At 44.5% G+C, this 25,556-nt stretch overlaps 1 protein-coding gene across 1 annotated transcript in view; it reads left to right on the top strand.

The window, feature by feature from the left end:
* The window catches only part of LOC106582977 (rho guanine nucleotide exchange factor 10-like protein), a 137,892-nt gene that overhangs the window by 20,155 nt on the left and 92,181 nt on the right, over nt 1-25,556 (top strand). Inside the window, 3 exon segments of the mRNA XM_045705436.1 lie at nt 1,210-1,325; nt 17,612-17,739; nt 23,482-23,582. Of these exon segments, the coding sequence (XP_045561392.1) occupies nt 1,210-1,325; nt 17,612-17,739; nt 23,482-23,582 (345 nt within the window).

The following is a 25,556-nucleotide window of genomic DNA, read 5'->3' as shown; positions in this document are numbered from 1 at the left end:
CACACCAACGGGATTACGCTGGATTACAACTCAGCACATTCACCTCTGGGGCTGGGGCCAACTCTAGGCAGGCGGGGACACAGCGGACCTGTGTGCCAGCGAATCCCAAAGCCCCACAGCTACAGGGAAGCCATTGTTTACAGAGACTCGCGGCAGGCACACCTCTTTATATTCAGATGTGTCTGCTATTGATCGTGTCTCACAGATGTCAGATGTCTATGCCCGTCCATGTGAGAGATCCCATTAAATCAGTGAAGGCTGGTGGGAGTAGTTACAGGAGGATGGGCTCATTGTAATGGCTGGAATGGAATGAATGGAGCGGAGTTCAACGTGGTTTCCATATAGTTGCGTTCGATACCGTTCCATTTATTCCATTCCAGCCATTACAATGAGCCCGTCCTCCTATAGCTCCGCTCGCCAGCCTCCTCTGCACTAAAGGCTTAAAGGTTACAAAGGCTCTCTTAAGAGAACAATACCTGCCTCTCTCCACTCTCTGACTATTTGTCGATACAGCCACACAGCCACCCCCTGGCTTTACACAGCCACTAGATTCCCACAAAGGGCCATGCTTCAGTTACCTGCCTTGTGCCAAAGCCGGACTGCTACTTGATTATGTGGTTGTGATGACAGCACAGGACAAGGCTACAGCTACATCTTGCTGCAACATTGAATTGTGTTGTGCTCCTGGAGCCTTGTGTAGAGATGTGGACCAGGGCATTAGGGAGGGAGGATGGCAGTGAGAGGTAGAGCTATTGATTCCCTGAGGTTGGAGAGGTAGACTTTAAAGAGTGTGCTTCAAAATCGATTGGTGAATCTCACATCTAATGAGACACCTGCATTCCTTTTGTTTGGGAAAAGGGCATCATATAGCTCCAAATGGCCTCTCTCTATCTGCTTTTTAGTTATGCATTCAGACTCCCGACATCATTCAGACTGTTCAACAAATAACGGTGGTGATCGATCCATCACACATTGAACTCCTTTCTTAGTGGAACGAGAGTTTCAACAAGTGCACGTTTTCTTTATCACTTCCACTAGTTATTGTAGTTCAGGAAAGTTTCGAAATGCAGTTCCATTTGGGGATTGTTGTTTGACCTTGAGATGATTCATGATGTCTTCAGGAGCATTGATGTGTGTGACATGTTAACTGGTGTAACCTGTTGATGTGTGCACTGTAGTGTGACAGGCTGTGTTGTGTGTTGACCACAGGGAAAGTGATCCTGGGTCCTCCACGGCTTTACCAGGAACTCCAGGACCTGCAGCACGACATGTCTGTGCTGGAGGAGGTCACATTACTGGTGGGAACACTACAGGGGACATACCAGGTACACCCCACCCCACTACTTACTATATAACAATATCCCACCCCACTACTTACTATATAGCAACACCCCACCCCACTACTTACTAGATAACAATATCCCATCCCACTACTTACTATATAGCAACACCCCACCCCACTACTTACTATATAGCAACACCCCACCCCACTACTTACTATATAGCAACACCCCAACCCACTACTTACTATATAGCAACACCCCAACCCACTACTTACTATATAGCAACACCCCACCCCACTACTTACAAGATAACAATATCCCACCCCACTACTTACTATATAGCAACACCCCACCCAACTACTTACTATATAACAACACCCCACCCCACTACTTACTAGATAACAATATCCCACCCCACTACTTACTATATAGCAACACCCCACTACTTACTAGATAACAATATCCCACCCCACTACTTACTATATAGCAAAACCCAACCCCACTACTTACTATATAGCAACACCCCACTACTTACTAGATAACAATATCCCACCCCACTACTTACTGTATAACAACACCCCACCCCACTACTTACTATATAGCAACACCCCACTACTTACTAGATAACAATATCCCACCCCACTACTTACAATATAACACCACCCCACCACTTACTATATAGCAACACCCCACCCCACTACTTACTATATAACACCACCCCACCCCACTACTTACTATATAGCACCACCCCACCCAACTACTTACTAGATAACAACACCCCACCCCACTACTTACTAGATAACAATATCCCACCCACTACTTACTATACAGCAACACCCCACCCCACTACTTACTATATAGCAACACCCCACCCCACTACTTACTATATAACACCACCCCACCCCACTACTTACTATATAGCACCACCCCACCCCACTACTTACTAGATAACAATATCCCACCCCACTACTTACTATATAACAACACCCCACCCCACCACTTACTATATAGCAACACCCCACCCCACTACTTACTATATAGCAACACCCCACCCCACTACTTACTATATAGCACCACCCCACCCCACTACTTACTAGATAACAATATCCCACCCCACTACTTACTATATAACAACACCCCACCCCACCACTTACTATATAGCAACACCCCACCCCACTACTTACTATATAGCAACACCCCACCCCACTACTTACTATATAGCAACAACCCACTACTTACTATATAGCAACACCCCACCCCACTACTTACTATATAGCAACACCCCACCCCACTACTTACTATATAACACCACCCCACCCCACTACTTACTATATAACAACACCCCACCCCACCACTTACTATATAGCAACACCCCACCCCACTACTTACAAGATAACAATATCCCACCCCACTACTTACTATATAGCAACACCCCACTCCTTACTAGATAACAATATCCCACCCCACTACTTACTATATAGCAAAACCCCACCCCACTACTTACTATATAGCAACACCCCACTACTTACTAGATAACAATATCCCACCCCACTACTTACTATATAACAACACCCCACCCCACTACTTACTATATAGCAACACCCCACTACTTACTAGATAACAATATCCCACACCACTACTTACAATATAACACCATCCCACCACTTACTATATAGCAACACCCCACCCCACTACTTACTATATAGCAACACCCCACCCCACTACTTACTAGATAACAATATCCCACCCCACTACTTACTAGATAACAATATCCCACCCCACTACTTACTATATAGCAACACCCCACCCCACTACTTACTATATAACACCACCCCACCCCACTACTTACTATATAGCATCACCCCACCCCACTACTTACTAGATAACAATATCCCACCCCACTACTTACTATATAACAACACCCCACCCCACCACTTACTATATAGCAACACCCCACCCCACCCCACTACTTACTATATAGCAACACCCCACCCCACTACTTACTATATAGCAACACCCCACCCCACTACTTACTATATAGCAACACCCCACCCCACTACTTACTATATAACACCACCCCACCCCACTACTTACTATATAACAACACCCCACCCCACCACTTACTATATAGCAACACCCCACCCCACTACTTACAAGATAACAATATCCCACCCCACTACTTACTATATAGCAACACCCCACCCCACTACCTACTATATAACAACACCCCCACCCCACTACTTACTAGATAACAATATCCCACCCCACTACTTACTATATAGCAACACCCCACTACTTACTAGATAACAATATCCCACCCCACTACTTACTATATAGCAACACCCCACCCCACTACTTACTATATAGCACCACCCCACCCCACTACTTACTATATAGCAACACCCCACCCCACTACTTACTATATAGCAACACCCCACTACATACTAGATAACAATATCCCACCCCACTACTTACTATACAGCAACACCCCACCCCACTACTTACTATATAGCAACAACCCACTATTTACTATATTGCAACACCCCACCCCACTACTTACTATATAGCAACACCCCACCCCACTACTTACTATATAACAACACCCCACCCCACCACTTACTATATAGCAACACCCCACCCCACTAATTACTATATTGCAACATCCCACCCCACTACTTATTATATAACAACACCCCACCCCACTACTTATTATATAACAACACCCCACATCACTACTTACTATATAACAACACCCCACCCCACTACTTACTATATAGCAACACCCCACCCCACTACTTACTATATAACAACACCCCACCCCACTACTTATTATATAACAACACCCCACCCCACTACTTACTATATAACACCACCCCACCCCACTACTTACTATATAGCACCACCCCACCCCACTACTTACTAGATAACAATATCCCACCCCACTACTTACTATATAACAACACCCCACCCCACCACTTACTATATAGCAACACCCCACCCCACTACTTACTATATAGCAACACCCCACCCCACTACTTACTAGATAACAATATCCCACCCCACTACTTACTATATAACAACACCCCACCCCACCACTTACTATATAGCAACACCCCACCCCACTACTTACTATATAGCAACACCCCACCCCACTACTTACTATATAGCAACAACCCACCCCACTACTTACTAGATAACTATATCCCACCCCACTACTTACTATATAGCAACACCCCACTCCTTACTAGATAACGATATCCCACCCCACTACTTACTATATAGCAAAACCCCACCCCACTACTTACTATATAGCAACACCCCACTACTTACTAGATAACAATATCCCACCCCACTACTCACTATATAACAACACCACACCCCACTACTTACTATATAGCAACACCCCACTACTTACTAGATAACAATATCCCACCCCACTACTTACAATATAACACCACCCCACCACTTACTATATAGCAACACCCCACCCCACTACTTACTATATAGCAACACCCCACCCCACTACTTACTAGATAACAATATCCCACCCCACTACTTACTAGATAACAATATCCCACCCCACTACTTACTATATAGCAACACCCCACCCCACTACTTACTATATAGCACCACCCACCCCACTACTTACTAGATAACAATATCCCACCCACTACTTACTATATAACAACACCCCACCCCACCACTTACTATATAGCAACACCCCACCCCACTACTTATTATATAACAACACCCCACCCCACTACTTACTATATAACACCACCCCACCCCACTACTTACTATATAGCACCACCCCACCCCACTACTTACTAGATAACAATATCCCACCCCACTACTTACTATATAACAACACCCCACCCCACCACTTACTATATAGCAACACCCCACCCCACTACTTACTATATAGCAACACCCCACCCCACTACTTACTAGATAACAATATCCCACCCCACTACTTACTATATAACAACACCCCACCCCACCACTTACTATATAGCAACACCCCACCCCACTACTTACTATATAGCAACACCCCACCCCACTACTTACTATATAGCAACAACCCACCCCACTACTTACTAGATAACTATATCCCACCCCACTACTTACTATATAGCAACACCCCACTCCTTACTAGATAACGATATCCCACCCCACTACTTACTATATAGCAAAACCCCACCCCACTACTTACTATATAGCAACACCCCACTACTTACTAGATAACAATATCCCACCCCACTACTCACTATATAACAACACCACACCCCACTACTTACTATATAGCAACACCCCACTACTTACTAGATAACAATATCCCACCCCACTACTTACAATATAACACCACCCCACCACTTACTATATAGCAACACCCCACCCCACTACTTACTATATAGCAACACCCCACCCCACTACTTACTAGATAACAATATCCCACCCCACTACTTACTATATAGCAACACCCCACCCCACTACTTACTATATAGCACCACCCCACCCCACTACTTACTAGATAACAATATCCCACCCACTACTTACTATATAACAACACCCCACCCCACCACTTACTATATAGCAACACCCCACCCCACTACTTACTATATAACACCACCCCACCCCACTACTTACTATATAGCACCACACCACCCCACTACTTACTAGATAACAATATCCCACCCCACTACTTACTATATAAAAACACCCCACCCCACCACTTACTATATAGCAACACCCCACCCCACCCCACTACTTACTATATAGCAACACTCCACCCCACTACTTACTATATAGCAACACCCCACCCCACTATTTACTATATAGCAACACCCCACCCCACTACTTACTATATAACACCACCCCACCCCACTACTTACTATATAACAACACCCCACCCCACCACTTACTATATAGCAACACCCCACCCCACTACTTACAAGATAACAATATCCCACCCCACTACTTACTATATAGCAACACCCCACCCCACTACCTACTATATAACAACACCCCACCCCACTACTTACTAGATAACAATATCCCACCCCACTACTTACTATATAGCAACACCCCACTACTTACTAGATAACAATATCCCACCCCACTACTTACTATATAGCAACACCCCACCCCACTACTTACTATATAGCAACACCCCACCCCACTACTTACTATATAGCAACACCCCACCCCACTACTTACTATATAGCAACACCCCACTACATACTAGATAACAATATCCCACCCCACTACTTACTATACAGCAACACCCCACCCCACTACTTACTATATAGCAACAACCCACTATTTACTATATTGCAACACCCCACCCCACTACTTACTATATAGCAACACCCCACCCCACTACTTACTATATAACACCACCCCACCCCACTACTTACTATATAACAACACCCCACCCCACCACTTACTATATAGCAACACCCCACCCCACTAATTACTATATTGCAACATCCCACCCCACTACTTATTATATAACAACACCCCACCCCACTACTTATTATATAACAACACCCCACATCACTACTTACTACATAACAACACCCCACCCCACTACTTACTATATAGCAACACCCCACCCCACTACTTACTATATAACAACACCCCACCCCACTACTTATTATATAACAACACCCCACCCCACTACTTACTATATAACACCACCCCACCCCACTACTTACTATATAGCACCACCCCACCCCACTACTTACTAGATAACAATATCCCACCCCACTACTTACTATATAACAACACCCCACCCCACCACTTACTATATAGCAACACCCCACCCCACTACTTACTATATAGCAACACCCCACCCCACTACTTACTAGATAACAATATCCCACCCCACTACTTACTATATAGCAACACCCCACTACTTACTAGATAACAATATCCCACCCCACTACTTACTATATAACAACACCCCACCCCACTACTTACTATATAGCAACACCCCACTACTTACTAGATAACAATATCCCACCCCACTACTTACAATATAACACCACCCCACCACTTACTATATAGCAACACCCCACCCCACTACTTACTAGATAACAATATCCCACCCCACTACTTACTAGATAACAATATCCCACCCCACTACTTACTATATAGCAACACCCCACCCCACTACTTACTATATAACACCACCCCACCCCACTACTTACTATATAGCACCACCCCACCCCACTACTTACTAGATAACAATATCCCACCCACTACTTACTATATAACAACACCCCACCCCACCACTTACTATATAGCAACACCCCACCCCACTACTTACTATATAGCAACACCCCACCCCACTACTTACTAAATAGCAACACCCCACCCCACTACTTACTATATAGCAACACCCCACCCCACTACTTACTATATAACACCACCCCACCCCACTACTTATTATATAACAACACCCCACCCCACTACTTACAAGATAACAATATCCCACCCCACTACTTACTATATAGCAACAACCCACCCCACAACCATACTATATAACAACACCCCACCCCACTACTTACTAGATAACAATATCCCACCCCACTACTTACTATATAGCAACACCCCACTACATACTAGATAACAATATCCCACCCCACTACTTACTATACAGCAACACCCCACCCCACTACTTACTATATAGCAACAACCCACTATTTACTATATTGCAACACCCCACCCCACTACTTACTATATAGCAACACCCCACCCCACTACTTACTATATAGCAACACCCCACCCCACTATTTACTATATAGCAACACCCCACCCCACTACTTACTATATAACACCACCCCACCCCACTACTTACTATATAACAACACCCCACCCCACCACTTACTATATAGCAACACCCCACCCCACTACTTACAAGATAACAATATCCCACCCCACTACTTACTATATAGCAACACCCCACCCCACTACCTACTATATAACAACACCCCACCCCACTACTTACTAGATAACAATATCCCACCCCACTACTTACTATATAGCAACACCCCACTACTTACTAGATAACAATATCCCACCCCACTACTTACTATATAGCAAAACCCCACCCCACTACTTACTATATAGCAACACCCCACCCCACTACTTACTATATAGCAACACCCCACCCCACTACTTACTATATAGCAACACCCCACTACATACTAGATAACAATATCCCACCCCACTACTTACTATACAGCAACACCCCACCCCACTACTTACTATATAGCAACAACCCACTATTTACTATATTGCAACACCCCACCCCACTACTTACTATATAGCAACACCCCACCCCACTACTTACTATATAACACCACCCCACCCCACTACTTACTATATAACAACACCCCACCCCACCACTTACTATATAGCAACACCCCACCCCACTAATTACTATATTGCAACATCCCACCCCACTACTTATTATATAACAACACCCCACCCCACTACTTATTATATAACAACACCCCACATCACTACTTACTACATAACAACACCCCACCCCACTACTTACTATATAGCAACACCCCACCCCACTACTTACTATATAACAACACCCCACCCCACTACTTATTATATAACAACACCCCACCCCACTACTTACTATATAACACCACCCCACCCCACTACTTACTATATACCACCACCCCACCCCACTACTTACTAGATAACAATATCCCACCCCACTACTTACTATATAACAACACCCCACCCCACCACTTACTATATAGCAACACCCCACCCCACTACTTACTATATAGCAACACCCCACCCCACTACTTACTAGATAACAATATCCCACCCCACTACTTACTATATAACAACACCCCACCCCACCACTTACTATATAGCAACACCCCACCCCACCACTTACTATATAGCAACACCCCACACCACTACTTACTATATAGCAACACCCCACCCCACTACTTACTATATAGCAACAACCCACCCCACTACTTACTAGATAACTATATCCCACCCCACTACTTACTATATAGCAACACCCCACTACTTACTAGATAACAATATCCCACCCCACTACTTACTATATAACAACACCCCACCCCACTACTTACTATATAGCAACACCCCACTACTTACTAGATAACAATATCCCACCCCACTACTTACAATATAACACCACCCCACCACTTACTATATAGCAACACCCCACCCCACTACTTACTAGATAACAATATCCCACCCCACTACTTACTAGATAACAATATCCCACCCCACTACTTACTATATAGCAACACCCCACCCCACTACTTACTATATAACACCACCCCACCCCACTACTTACTATATAGCACCACCCCACCCCACTACTTACTAGATAACAATATCCCACCCACTACTTACTATATAACAACACCCCACCCCACCACTTACTATATAGCAACACCCCACCCCACTACTTACTATATAGCAACACCCCACCCCACTACTTACTAAATAGCAACACCCCACCCCACTACTTACTATATAGCAACACCCCACCCCACTACTTACTATATAACACCACCCCACCCCACTACTTATTATATAACAACACCCCACCCCACTACTTACAAGATAACAATATCCCACCCCACTACTTACTATATAGCAACACCCCACCCCACTACCCTACTATATAACAACACCCCACCCCACTACTTACTAGATAACAATATCCCACCCCACTACTTACTATATAGCAACACCCCACTACATACTAGATAACAATATCCCACCCCACTACTTACTATACAGCAACACCCCACCCCACTACTTACTATATAGCAACAACCCACTATTTACTATATTGCAACACCCCACCCCACTACTTACTATATAGCAACACCCCACCCCACTACTTACTATATAGCAACACCCCACCCCACTACTTACTATATAACACCACCCCAACCCACTACTTACTATATAACAACACCCCACCCCACCACTTACTATATAGCAACACCCCACCCCACTACTTACTATATTGCAACATCCCACCCCACTACGTATTATATAACAACACCCCACCCCACTACTTATTATATAACAACACCCCACCCCACTACTTATTATATAACAACACCCCACCCCACTAGTTATTATATAACAACACCCCACCCCACTACTTATTATATAACAACACCCCACCCCACTACTTACTATATAGCAACACCCCACCCCACTACTTGCTATATAACAACACCCCACGCCACTACTTACTATATAGCAACACCCCACCCCACTACTTACTATATAGCAACACCCCACCCCACTACTTACTATATAACAACACCCCACCCCACTACTTACTATATAGCAACACCCCACCCCACTTCTTACTATATAACAACACCCCACCCCACTACTTACTATATAACACCACCCCACCCCACTACTTACTATATAACAACACCCCACCCCACCACTTACTATATAGCAACACCCCACCCCACTACTTACTATATTGCAACATCCCACCCCACTACGTATTATATAACAACACCCCACCCCACTACTTATTATATAACAACACCCCACCCCACTACTTAATATATAACAACACCCCACCCCACTACTTATTATATGGCAACACCCCACCCCACTACTTACTATATAGCAACACCCCACCCCACTACTTACTATATAGCAACACCCCATCCCACTACTTACTATATAGCAACACCCCACCCCACTACTTACTATATAACAACACCCCACCCCACTACTTACTATATAGCAACACCCCACCCCACTTCTTACTATATAACAACACCCCACCCCACTACTTACTATATAGCAACACCCCACCCCACTTCTTACTATATAGCAACAACCCACTACTTACTATATAGCCACACCCCACCCCACTACTTACTATATAGCAACACCCCACCCCACTACTTACTATATAACACCACCCCACCCCACTACTTACTATATAACAACACCCCACCCCACCACTTACTATATAGCAACACCCCACCCCACTACTTACTATATTGCAACATCCCACCCCACTACGTATTATATAACAACACCCCACCCCACTACTTATTATATAACAACACCCCACCCCACTACTTATTATATAACAACACCCCACCCCACTACTTATTATATGGCAACACCCCACCCCACTACTTACTATATAGCAACACCCCACCCCACTACTTACTATATAGCAACACCCCACCCCACTACTTACTATATAACAACACCCCACCCCACTACTTACTATATAGCAACACCCCACCCCACTTCTTACTATATAGCAACACCCCACCCCACTACTTACTATATAGCAACACCCCACCCCACTACTTACTATATAACAACACCTCACCCCACTACTTACTATATAGCAACACCCCACCCCACTACTTACTATATAGCAACACCCCACCCCACTACTTACTATATAACAACACCCCACCCCAACACTTACTATATAGCAACACCCCACCCCACTACTTACCAGATAACAATATCCCACCCCACTACTTACTATATAGCAACACCCCACCCTACTACTTACTATATAACACCACCCCACCCCACTACTTACTATATAGCAACACCCCACCCCACTACTTACTAGATAACAATATCCCACCCCACCACTTACTATATAGCAACACCCCACCCCACTTCTTACTATATAGCAACACCCCAACCCACTGCTTACTATATAGCAACACCTCACCCAACTTCTTACTATATAGCAACACCCCAACCCACTACTTACTATATAGCAACACCCCTAACCACTACTTACTATATAGCAACACCCCACCCCACTTCTTACTATATAGCAACACCCCAACCCACTACTTACTATATAGCAACACCCCACCCCACTACTTACAAGATAACAATATCCCACCCCACTACTTACTATATAGCAACACCCTACCCCACTACTTACTATATAACAACACCCCACCCCACTACTTACTAGATAACAATATCCCACCCCACTACTTACTGTATAGCAACACCCCACCCCACCCCACTACTTACTATATAGCAACACCCCACCCCACTACTTACTATATAACAACACCCCACCCCACTACTTACTATATAGCAACACCCCACTACTTACTAGATAACAATATCCCACCCCACTACTTACAATATAACACCACCCCACCACTTACTATATAGCAACACCCCACCCCACTACTTACTATATAACACCACCCCACCACTTACTATATAGCAACACCCCACCCCACTACTTACTATATAGCAACACCCCACCCCACTACTTACTAGATAACAATATCCCACCCCACTACTGACTATAAAGCAACACCCCACCCCACTACTTACTATATAGCAACACCCCACCCCACTACTTACTATATAACACCACCCCACCCCACTACTTACTATATAACAACACCCCACCCCACTACTTACTAGATAACAATATCCCACCCCACTACTTACTATATAGCAACACCCCACCCCACTACTTACTATATAACAACACCTCACCCCACTACTTACTATATAGCAACACCCCACCCCACTACTTACTATATAGCAACACCCCACCCCACTACTTACTATATAACAACACCCCACCCCACAACTTACTATATAGCAACACCCCACCCCACTACTTACCAGATAACAATATCCCACCCCACTACTTACTATATAGCAACACCCCACCCTACTACTTACTATATAACACCACCCCACCCCACTACTTACTATATAGCAACACCCCACCCCACTACTTACTAGATAACAATATCCCACCCCACCACTTACTATATAGCAACACCCCACCCCACTTCTTACTATATAGCAACACCCCAACCCACTGCTTACTATATAGCAACACCTCACCCAACTTCTTACTATATAGCAACACCCCAACCCACTACTTACTATATAGCAACACCCCTAACCACTACTTACTATATAGCAACACCCCACCCCACTTCTTACTATATAGCAACACCCCAACCCACTACTTACTATATAGCAACACCCCACCCCACTACTTACAAGATAACAATATCCCACCCCACTACTTACTATATAGCAACACCCTACCCCACTACTTACTATATAACAACACCCCACCCCACTACTTACTAGATAACAATATCCCACCCCACTACTTACTGTATAGCAACACCCCACCCCACCCCACTACTTACTATATAGCAACACCCCACCCCACTACTTACTATATAACAACACCCCACCCCACTACTTACTATATAGCAACACCCCACTACTTACTAGATAACAATATCCCACCCCACTACTTACAATATAACACCACCCCACCACTTACTATATAGCAACACCCCACCCCACTACTTACTATATAACACCACCCCACCACTTACTATATAGCAACACCCCACCCCACTACTTACTATATAGCAACACCCCACCCCACTACTTACTAGATAACAATATCCCACCCCACTACTGACTATACAGCAACACCCCACCCCACTACTTACTATATAGCAACACCCCACCCCACTACTTACTATATAACACCACCCCACCCCACTACTTACTATATAACAACACCCCACCCCACTACTTACTAGATAACAATATCCCACCCCACTACTTACTATATAGCAACACCCCACCCCACTACTTACTATATAACACCACCCCACCCCACTACTTACTATATAACAACACCCCACCCCACCACTTACTATATAGCAACACCCCACCCAACTACTTACTATATAGCAACACCCCACCCCACTACTTACTATATAGCAACAACCCACTACTTACTATATAGCAACACCCCACCCCACTACTTACTATATAGCAACACCCCACCCCACTACTTACTATATAACACCACCCCACCCCACTACTTACTATATAACAACACCCCACCCCACCACTTACTATATAGCAACACCCCACCCCACTACTTACTATATTGCAACATCCCACCCCACTACCTATTATATAACAACACCCCACCCCACTACTTATTATATAACAACACCCCACCCCACTACTTATTATATAACAACACCCCACCCCACTAGTTATTATATAACAACACCCCACCCCACTACTTATTATATAACAACACCCCACCCCACTACTTACTATATAGCAACACCCCACCCCACTACTTGCTATATAACAACACCCCACCCCACTACTTACTATATAGCAACACCCCACCCCACTACTTACTATATAGCAACACCCCACCCCACTACTTACTATATAACAACACCCCACCCCACTACTTACTATATTGCAACACCCCACCCCACTTCTTACTATATAACAACACCTCACCCCACTACTTACTATATAGCAACACCCCACCCCACTTCTTACTATATAGCAACACCCCACCCCACTACTTACTATATAGCAACACCCCACCCCACTACTTACTATATAGCAACACCCCACCCCACTACTTATTATATAGCAACACCCCACCCCACTACTTACTATATAGCAACACCCCACCCCACTACTTACTAGATAACAACACCCCACCCCACTACTTACTAGATAACACCACCCCACTACTTACTATATAACACCACCCCACTACTTACTATATAGCAACACCCCATCCCACTACTTACTAGATAACAATATCCCACCCCACTACTTACTATATAGCAACACCCCACCCCACTACTTACTATATAGCAACACCCCACCCCACTACTTACTATATAACACCACCCCACCCCACTACTTACTATATAACAACACCCCACCCCACCACTTACTATATAGCAACACCCCACCCCACTACTTACTATATAGCAACACCCCACCCCACTACTTACTATATAGCAACAACCCACTACTTACTATATAGCAACACCCCACCCCACTACTTACTATATAGCAACACCCCACCCCACTACTTACTATATAACACCACCCCACCCCACTACTTACTATATAACAACACCCCACCCCACCACTTACTATATAGCAACACCCCACCCAACTACTTACTATATAGCAACACCCCACCCCACTACTTACTATATAACACCACCCCACCCCACTACTTACTATATAACAACACCCCACCCCACCACTTACTATATAGCAACACCCCACCCAACTACTTACTATATTGCAACACCCCACCCCACTACTTACTATATTGCAACATCCCACCCCACTACGTATTATATAACAACACCCCACCCCACTACTTATTATATAACAACACCCCACCCCACTACTTATTATATAACAACACCCCACCCCACTACTTATTATATAGCAACACCCCACCCCACTACTTACTATATAGCAACACCCCACCCCACTACTTACTATATAGCAACACCCCACCCCACTACTTACTATATAACAACACCCCACCCCACTACTTACTATATAGCAACACCCCACCCCACTACTTACTATATAGCAACACCCCACCCTAATACTTACTATATAGCAACACCCCACCCCACTACTTACTATATAGCAACACCCCACCCCACTACTTACTATATAGCAACACCCATAACACAGTCACAGTATACTCCAGCAATTTCCAAAGAGCCTCTCAGTGGAAAGGTGGCCTTTTGGATCTCTATTTTTTTAAGGTGGAGTAAAATGGGCTTTACGCCATATTACTGATTTTCACACTCAGCCCAGTTATATTATAAATGTCCACCAAACAAATATAGGAAATACTTCTGCATGGCTCATTGACTTCATCAATTTATTTGATTCTTACTGTTTGACTGGAGGGACTTAACTGTAAAAGTGGTGTAGGAGATGTAATGTGTATGACGTATTTGATGGTATAAAAGTGCTTTGCCGTGGGTTGATGAAAGGGTCTATAAATCGAAGCAGTTTTATGAGGAAGGGGTGGTGGGTTCTTTTAATAGAGAGTGTAAGTAAACTCAGCAAAAAAAGAAACGTCCTCTCACTGTCAACACCGTTTATTTTCAGCAAACTTAACATGTCTAAATATTTGTATGAACATAACAAGATTCAACAACTGAGACATAAACTGAACAAGTTCCACAGACATGTGACTAACAGAAATGGAATAATGTGTTCCTGAACAAAGGGGGGGTCAAAATCAAAAGTAACAGTCAGTGTCTGGTGTGGCCACCAGCTGCATTAAGTACTGCAGTGCATCTTCTCCTCATGGACTGCACCAGATTTGCCAGTTCTTGCTGTGAGATGTTACCCCACTGTTCCACCAAGGCACCTGCAAGTTCCCGGACATTTCTGGGGGGAATGGCCCTAGCCCTCACCCTCCGATCCAACAGGTCCCAGACGTCCTCAATGGGATTGAGATCCGGGCTCTTCGCTGGTCATGGCAGAACACTGACATTCCTGTCTTGCAGGAAATCACGCACAGAATGGGCAGTATGGCTGGTGGCATTGTCATGCAGGAGGGTCATGTCAGGATGAGCCTGCAGGAAGGGTACCACATGAGGGAGGAGGTTGTCTTCCCTGTAACGCACAGCGTTGAGATTGCCTGCAATGACAACAAGCTCAGTCCGATGATGCTGTGACACACCGCCCCGGACCATGATGGACCCTCCACCTCCAAATCGATCCCGCTCCAGAGTACAGGCCTCGGTGTAACGCTCATTCCTTTGACGATAAACTTCAATCCAACCATCACCCCTGGTGAGACAAAACCGCGTCTCGTCAGTGAAGAGCACTTTTTGCCAGTCCTGTCTGGTCCAGCGACGGTGGGTTTGTGCCCATAGGCGATGTTGTTACTGGTGATGTCTGGTGAGGACCTGCCTTACAACAGGCCTATAAGCCCTCAGTCCAGCCCCTCTCAGCCTATTGCGGACAGTCTGAGCACTGATGGAGGGATTGTGCGTTCCTGGTGTAACTCGGGAAGTTGTTATTGCCATTCTGTTAGTGTCTTAACGACCGTTCCACAGGTGCATGTTCATGAATTGTTTATGGTTCATTAAACAAGCATGGGAAACAGTGTTTAAACCCTTTACAATGAAGATCTGTGAAGTTATTTGGATTTTTACGAATTATCTTTGAAAGACAGGGTCCTGAAAAAGGGAAGTTTCTTTTTTTGCTGAGTTTATGTCAGTACTGTCCATAAATATAAAGGTGTGAGTGTAAGCATGAGATATGAATGTTAGCTTGTGAATGTACACAGAAGTGCATCATGTAGGAGTGGATATAAGAATATTGTGCACATGGGAGTATGTACTGTAGCTATATTTTCTTGTCACAGCAGAATGTTCTTGTGTGTTTGTGGATCATAGAACCTGAACACGACTGTGGCCCAGGACTGGTGTCTAGCTCTACAGAGACTCATTCGGATCAAGGAGGATCAGCTTCAGAGTGCCAACAAGTGCCGCTTACGCCTGCAGGTGCCTGGGAGACCAGACAAGTGAGTATTACATCAATATTACTGGGCCTTGTGTTAAAGTCATACTGTAGTACCACCCAATGTGTGGAATTCATCCATTATCTTCACACTTGTGTGATTTTACGATTTAAAGACGACAAATTGAACTGCAAGGGCTTGTTTTACACTGCCGTCTTGACTCCACAAAATGGGTTGCTGGAGAAATTGCCTCATCCATAACTCGGAAAACAGGCCATCACACTCAACACTAAAAGAGAATGGCCGGTGACAAACATTTTAATGTGCCTGGGCGCTAACGTTACGATGATGCAGGAGCCTGACGTTGCGTTCGCTTAACCTCACTGAGCACATTACCTGGCATTACGCTCAGCCAGTGTTAAAAGCCTGACCCCATCTCTGCCACAGCTGGCTGGCAAATTAGAGGTGTGCACCGCAATTGGTCATTAACTGATCGTTCACATATTCACTTCCTTGAGAACGCAAATGGAATGATAGTATTAGCCATGTTATTTTCATGGAGTTCCATTCATATTACAGGTATAGCCAGTATTGTGTGTTTTTCATTTGTTCGGACAGAATAAAAAAAATTAAAAAAGCTATTGTAGTTCAGCTCAAGGACACACATAAAGTGGTCTTTGACTGACAGGTAATTTTGTCATTTTTAGATATTCTAAATCTAAAGGCTCCTTAATGGGAGCTTCTATAATTCTCTCACACTGTGATGAGTCTGAATGTGCTTATCGTAATGTGCTCAAGTGGCTATGGACTCAGCTGAGAGTAGAGGAGGAGGATAGAGAATGAAGACAGATTAGAGTGGGAGTCGTGCTGTGGCTGCTAGTGTGTGGAGGATGAGAGGGGGAGGAGGGGAGTATTATGAGCAGGGAGGGAAAGAGACCTTGATCCACCTCCATAACATAAACGGGGCAAGGCAGGGTGACAGCAGTGAAGACCTAAATGTACCCATCCAACCTAAAGTGACAGCTTGAGCAGCACAGCACTGCAGATTGGTACCCCCCCCCCTGCAGGCCCAAGCTGCTTTCTCGATGTTTGGTGGAGCCAGATGTCATGCATACAAGAAAGTCCCAGCATCCCCTTTGAGGAGTACCACATCCCCTTGGTCCCATTGATAATGTCATTAGCAGCAGCATGGACCAGGGAGGAAGACCCCCGTACCCCATCTCTGTGGGTTGTATCAGATAGTGTAACATTATCTGTTTGTAGCAGCTGACAGACCTCATTCTGCCACACAGAGAAGCAGGTTTCTACAATGTAAAGTGGGGGAAATGCTTTGAGCAAGTAGAGTACTATACAGACCTGGACTCCAGTGTAGAGTGTAGTGATGGTTATAGTATATTGTGAAGAGAGGCATGCGATAAAGTAATAAAGAGAGAGAGAGCTGAGCAGGGTCTGATAGCAGACTAATTGTTGCTGGAGGCTGGGTGGTTGCTTGGCCGGCAGGGCTGACTGTTGAGGTGGCAGGGCCAGCAGAGTGCCTTAGGGCTGGGTTTGGTAGTGATTGGTGGGGTGTGGGGGGTGATAGTTGGCGCGGTGGGTGCCTCAGCCATTCAGACACGACCCAAGGTGCAATGGTAGCAGATTGCAGGAGAGAACAGAGGGTAGACTGGGCACACCTATCTCTTTCTTTCTTTCTCTCTTTTTCTTTCTTTCTCTCTGTGTGTCTCTCTTGCTCTTGGCATCTTGCTCTCTGTGTCTCTCTCTCTGTCTCCTTCTTTCTCTCTTTTCTCTATTTTCTCTATTTTGTTCTCTCTTGTTTTCTCTCTATTCTCAATCATGCACACAGGTTGATATACAGTCTTGCTCTGTCTCTGTGAGAGTGGTGGAGGGAGAGTGGGTCCACAGCAGAGTCCCCCTTTACTGAGTCGGTCCCCTCCTGTCATCCTGGGAGTTTCCAAGCAAGCAGCACATCACAGCCTCCTTTCCCTCCATCCCTCCACGCAGAGCAGGGACAGACTGAGCTGAGGACGTGAGGGGAATCTCTACTGAACCGCCGTACGTGTGACAACGCATCATTAACATCTGCTTTAACTATGGCTGCTTTAATGGTGCTATACACACACATATATAAGCCAAGTGTGGAAAGAAGACCTTTGACTTGCTGCATGGCACGTGCATCATTCACTCCCCTTGCAATGAGCAGCTAAGTTGTGACTTTCCCCGTCCAGCCAGGTCTGGCCTAGGCACACTGATGCTCCCACAGGACCTCTGTGTCTGTCCACTCTTTGTGCATTAATGACACATGTGTGCCTCAGCAGTGACCAGCAGCCATACATCAGCCCGGGTTTGGGCTGTGGGCCGGGTCCTTGCTCCACTCTATTCCGCCATCATGCCCGTGCCTACTTCCTCATGCTGCTTGTGTACCAGCACACCTGCACTGCGCCTGTCAATCAGGCGATGGGATGACTCCAAGTCTGCTCTGATTAGCATGTTTGGAGCAGCGTGAGCGTCAAGTATTACCCTCCCTGGCAATCTGATGAAGTGACCAGTTTCATTCTCATCTTTCTCCCCCTCTCCCTCCCCTCTTGCTTCATCTCTCTCTTTCTTCAGGAAATTGCTTCTGCTGTATTTAAGCAGTGAAGGGTATGAATTACATCTCTGTGTGAAAGCCCCACTTTTTCAACATGTCAAATAATTTGGAGATCTTACTCACATCTTTCTGTCCTCCTCTTTTCTCACGCTCTCACTCAGTCTGAGCAGGCAGGTATGACAGAAGCAGATTTGAGAGAGAGAGAGAGAGAGAGAGATACGAGTCACTGGGGATGTGTACTGCTGTTGTATCTTTTATCACTCAACCTGAAGCAAGTAGTATCTGTGTCCTTGTTTATTCATGTAGAACAGAGGAAAAACTAACATTTAAGACAAGTATTGCATAGAGACTGCAAGGATGAGTGTCAGCAGGAGGAGTTGGTGAATGTAAAACTGTGTGCCATTGTTGAGAGGTAACATGGTAGCACAATCACAGCTGCTGATCTCAGAGTGCTGAGCCACTACTGGAGGCCTAAGACCTTTAAAAAGTTCCACACTGAGCTCCCCCTGTTCAAGGATCACATTATTCCCACATTCAGGTCCAGAACTGTCAGCTTTTACCCAGGGTGTAAGAGGCATGTCGGGGGCCAAGGGGCGAGGAGCAGGGGGGCAGAGTGGGGATTCTGGCCTGTTAATCCAGCTCCCTGGCTCCTTCTTTGTGTGTTAGCAGTTCATGCTCCCCTCTCATCCCTTCTCTTATCTGATCTGGGCGTCTCTACCTTCAGGGTCCAACGGCGCATGCCGTATCATCTGACCTTTACATCACTTCCACCATCCTGATTGAAACAGGGGGAGGTGAAATGTGCTGTTTGTTACGGCTCTGTGGTTACAGGACTCTTACTCCTTCAAATCAAATCAAAGTTTATTGATCGCATCCAAGGTTTAGCAGATGTTATAGCGGGTGCAGAGAAATTCTTATGTTACTGGCTCCTAACTATGCAGTAAAATGTAATACACAAATTGTTATAATATTTCTTTTAAATAAAAATCAAGAAATGTCGAAACAAATGTAATTAACAACCCAGATAGCACTGTAACAGTAATCCAAATGCAATCTACCGTAATTTCCGGACTATTAAGCGCACCTGAATATAAGCCGCACCCACTGAATTAAAAAGAAATAAATATTTTGAACATAAATAAGCCGCACATGTCTATAAGCCGCAGGTGCCTACTGGTACATTGAAACAAATGAACTTTACACAGGCTTTAACGAAACACGGCTTGTAACAAAAATAAATAGGCTTTAACGAAACACGGCTTGTAACAAAAATAAATAGGCTTTAACGAAACACGGCTTGTAACAAAAAAATTATAATTAGCAGTAAGCTTTAGTTGTCTTTTTGCACTTTTTGCATGAGTCAATTCCTCATGCTGCTGTTTCCAACGTCTTATCATCGACTCATTAAGACAAAGCTCCCGTGCAGCAGCTCTATTTCCTTTTCCAACAGCCAGATCAATCGCCTTCAACTTGAAAGCTGCATCATATAAATTTCTCCGTGTCTTTGCCATGATGAGGTGACAAAATGACTACCGTAATCAGAATGATGGGAAGTTTGAGAGCGCTCGATTTAATCTAAACAGTAAACAAAAAAGTTGTTTGACCGTAACCCGTTCGGCAATTTCATTGGTCTAATGAAAGCTTCATGCCGCCAAAAAACTGAGCACGTCACAGAATGTGTTTTTTGGGAAAAAAGAAATTGAAAGCGGGAAAAATCCATATATTAGCCGCGTCATTGTTTAAGCCGCGAGGTTCAAAGCCTGGGAAAAAGTTGCGGCTTATAGTCCGGAATTTACGGTATACGTACAGTATATACAGTGGATGAATTTACACACGATTTACTAAGAAGGAAATGTACAGCAGTAGATATATTAGAGTGAGCTATGTCAAGAATCAAGTATATAAATGAATGTGTGGTGTGTATAAACAGTGTAATTAAACTATTAGAATGAGCTATGTTGAGAATACACTATGTTCAGTGGTTTAATGTCTCTATAACATGGGACAACAGTGAGTGTGTGTGTGTGTGTGTGTGTGTGTGTGTGTGTGTGTGTGTGTGTGTGTGTGTGTGTGTGTGTGTGTGTGTGTGTGTGTGTGTGTGTGTGTGTGTGTGTGTGTGTGTGATAGCTTGTGTGTGTGTGAGTAGTGTGCATCACCTGGTAGATGGCTAGTGATGGCTGTTCAACAGTCTGATAGCTTGGCAATAGAAGCTGTTTTTTAGTCTCTTGGTCTAGGTACTGATGCACCTGTACTGTCTGTCAGACAGTAGCCAAGTGAACAGTCCGTGGCTCGGGTGACTGAGGTCCTTAATTTCTTCAGCTGTCTGAGATTGTAGAGGCACTGTTCTTCACCAGGGTATCAGTTTGGTGAGACCATTTCAGGTCCTCAATGAAGTGCACGTCGAGAAACTTGAAGCTTTTGACCCTATACACTGTGGCCCCGTCGATGAGGATGGGGGTATGCTCCCTCGTCTGTCTCCTGTAGTCCACAATCAGTTCCTTTGTTTTGTTGACGCTGAGGGAGAGGTCTCGACATCTCCTCCCTTTCCCTCTCCCCCTCGTCATCCTGTCCCCAGAAGTACCTCAAGAGGAGAGGAGGCATTCTTATAGTACAGTAGAATATCTACAGTATGTCTTTATTAATGCAGAAGGGGGGTTTGTTTACAACATGTGTAAAATAGATAGGCCTACAGCATTGAATAGTCACATACGACTAAGCTTCCAAATAAAAAGCAGACCAGAATTTCATAATCACATAATCCAACCATATCACAATCCCATGGCGTATCCAAACATACATCCATAGACCAGTCTGCAGCGGTGTCCTGGTTTTGGGAAGCTAATGACCATAGACCTATCTTATATGACACTGTGTAGACCTAAAGAGAACTTGAATTTTTGGAATTTCAGTTTGAAAGTCTGAAATAGCACCTGGAACTTTTTCCTTGCTCTGTGTGGACTGTCACTGAGAAGGAACAGGCCTTTTGCAGAGCATTTGTATGTGGTATTTGTCTTTATTGATTTGCTCTGATTTGCTCTATGGAGCACTATACCATTATTCCTACACTTATGGCTCTTTTCCGGTGCAGTGAATGGCCCATAAAACACAGATGGGCTTTTAGCTGCTGCTTTCTGTAGACAGTAGAACAACGGTCTTGATGAGGTCCCCACAGAGCATGAGTCAGTTGTTTTAACTTGTGTGTGTGCATTCCCCTCCAGGTCGGGACGTCCCGTCAGCTTCATGGTGGTTTTCAACACCCCCAACCCCCTCAGCAAGATCTCCTGGGTCAACCGGCTGCACCTGGCCAAGATTGCGCAGCGTGAGTACTACATTACATGACCCTTCCTTACCCTTACTGAAACAAAACACCAGTTACATAATACAAGCTGCAAAATATACACAGTGAATTGATTTCTATGGTGTTGTTTAGGCTTTATAGAGTAGTAGTTACAACATTTCACTTACAAATCCTTGCAAAAGAGTAGTAATATATAGGATAAGGTGGTTAAGGCAGCTGTGCTCCTGCTAAGGCACTTTCTGGTTTGTTTTACAGTCATTGGCTCAGTGAAAGTCTGGTGTTATGTGTTATTGAATCACATTAACCAAAGACGTCCCCCAGGGATAATGTGTTCTGTATAATGTGTGCTTGGCCTCAGAGGCTAGGCCATATTGAGCTGAGCATGAAGGCACACACAGTCTGAGGAGACTGCATCAGCACTGGTCCCTTTCCAGCAGGGAGCAGCACTGTGATTTTCTTTCCTACTGCCTCCCCCTCCAGTCTCCCCCTTCCCCACTCCCCACTACCTATAGCCTGGCTCTATAACCGGAGTGAATCCACCCAGGGATGCTGGAGGCCATCCATTGGGAGGTTCATCAAAGCGTGCTCTGAGCAACTGACACGGGGCTAGCCAGCCAGGGCTACTGTACATGATATTAATCTGATTTGCCATGGTGAAACTAGCTCCCCCATCACTCCCCCCATGACTTCCCCTTGACTCACCCAAAAACACATGCACACATACATACAGTACTCATGGTTTTGTGTCTATGGTATTGCTCTCTAAGCGTCCTGATAGCGTGTTACTTGGGCCGGCTCTGTATTTGGGCTGCTTAAATCCCAGAGGCCGCTGGCTTCACAGTAAGCTCCTGTACACAAATCTGTAAAGGTTTCAAAGGAAGTTACTGGAACCAGATTAAACACCACAACATGAAATGCATTTTACAGATGAGCAGCCAGAGATGCAATTGAACATCATCCTGTTGTGGTGGTGAGGAATACACAGCCCCAGGGACAACTTGCAAAGGGATCGATAGGGCCAGGACTAAGTCTACTGTTATGTGTTATAGGCTAAAGTAGTCATGTCTGTTTGGCTATCTATCCACAGTGTTAGTTTCTGTAGACATCTGCATATCTCTCTGTCCTCAGAAATGCCAGTGAAAAGACCACTAGAGTGGATCTCTGCATGGTGCTGCAGCTCTGTGTCTCACAGTGGGGCATGAGGTAGTGTGCTGCATACGTCAGTGCTGGAGTACGTCTGTAGGCTCTCCAGCAGAGCCCGTGGGGTGTCTGACTGTCAGAAAGGCATAAAAAAAATCAGGCAGGGAGGATACTTTCAGTTGAGTATACCACAGCACAGCAGCATCCACAACACAGCAGTGCTGATTAGGACAGGTGATCTATTGAAATTATGTAGCTCATAGATAGCTTCCACAGTAGCAATTATAGCTTATATAGTTAACTTCAAAATATTGGGACAGTGACACATGAAATGATACAATGACAATGATGGTAAAGTGCTGTCAGCTTTAATATGAGGGTACTTTCATCCATATTGGGTGAACCATCTACAAATTACAAACATTTTTGTACATTTTTTGTATAAATTCACTTGTGTATTAAAGTAGTAAGAAGTTAAGTACTTGGTTTCATATTACTAGCACACAATGACTACATTAAGCTTGTCACTCTACAAACTTGTTGAATGCATTTGCTGTTTGTTTTGGTTGTGTTTCAGATTATTTTGTACCCAATAGAAATACTGTAAATGGTTAAAAATGTATAGTGTCCTTTTGGAGTCTCTTTTATTGTAAATAAGAATAGAATATGTTGCTAAACACTTCTACATTAACATGGACGAAATGCAAAGCCAAATTACTCTCAAAACACATTTTAGAACCATTCTGAAAGCTTTAGTCTATGTAGTATATTCTCAACCCCATGACCGTACAAACAATATGGTTTTGTTAGACTAGGACAACAGTGTGGAAATGTGGTTTGTTTGGTATTTTGATT

The sequence above is a fragment of the Salmo salar genome, chromosome ssa22 (genome assembly GCF_905237065.1).
Source record: "Salmo salar chromosome ssa22, Ssal_v3.1, whole genome shotgun sequence".
Taxonomy (NCBI): domain Eukaryota; kingdom Metazoa; phylum Chordata; class Actinopteri; order Salmoniformes; family Salmonidae; genus Salmo; species Salmo salar.
This window is presented reverse-complemented; position numbering and strand designations above follow the sequence as displayed.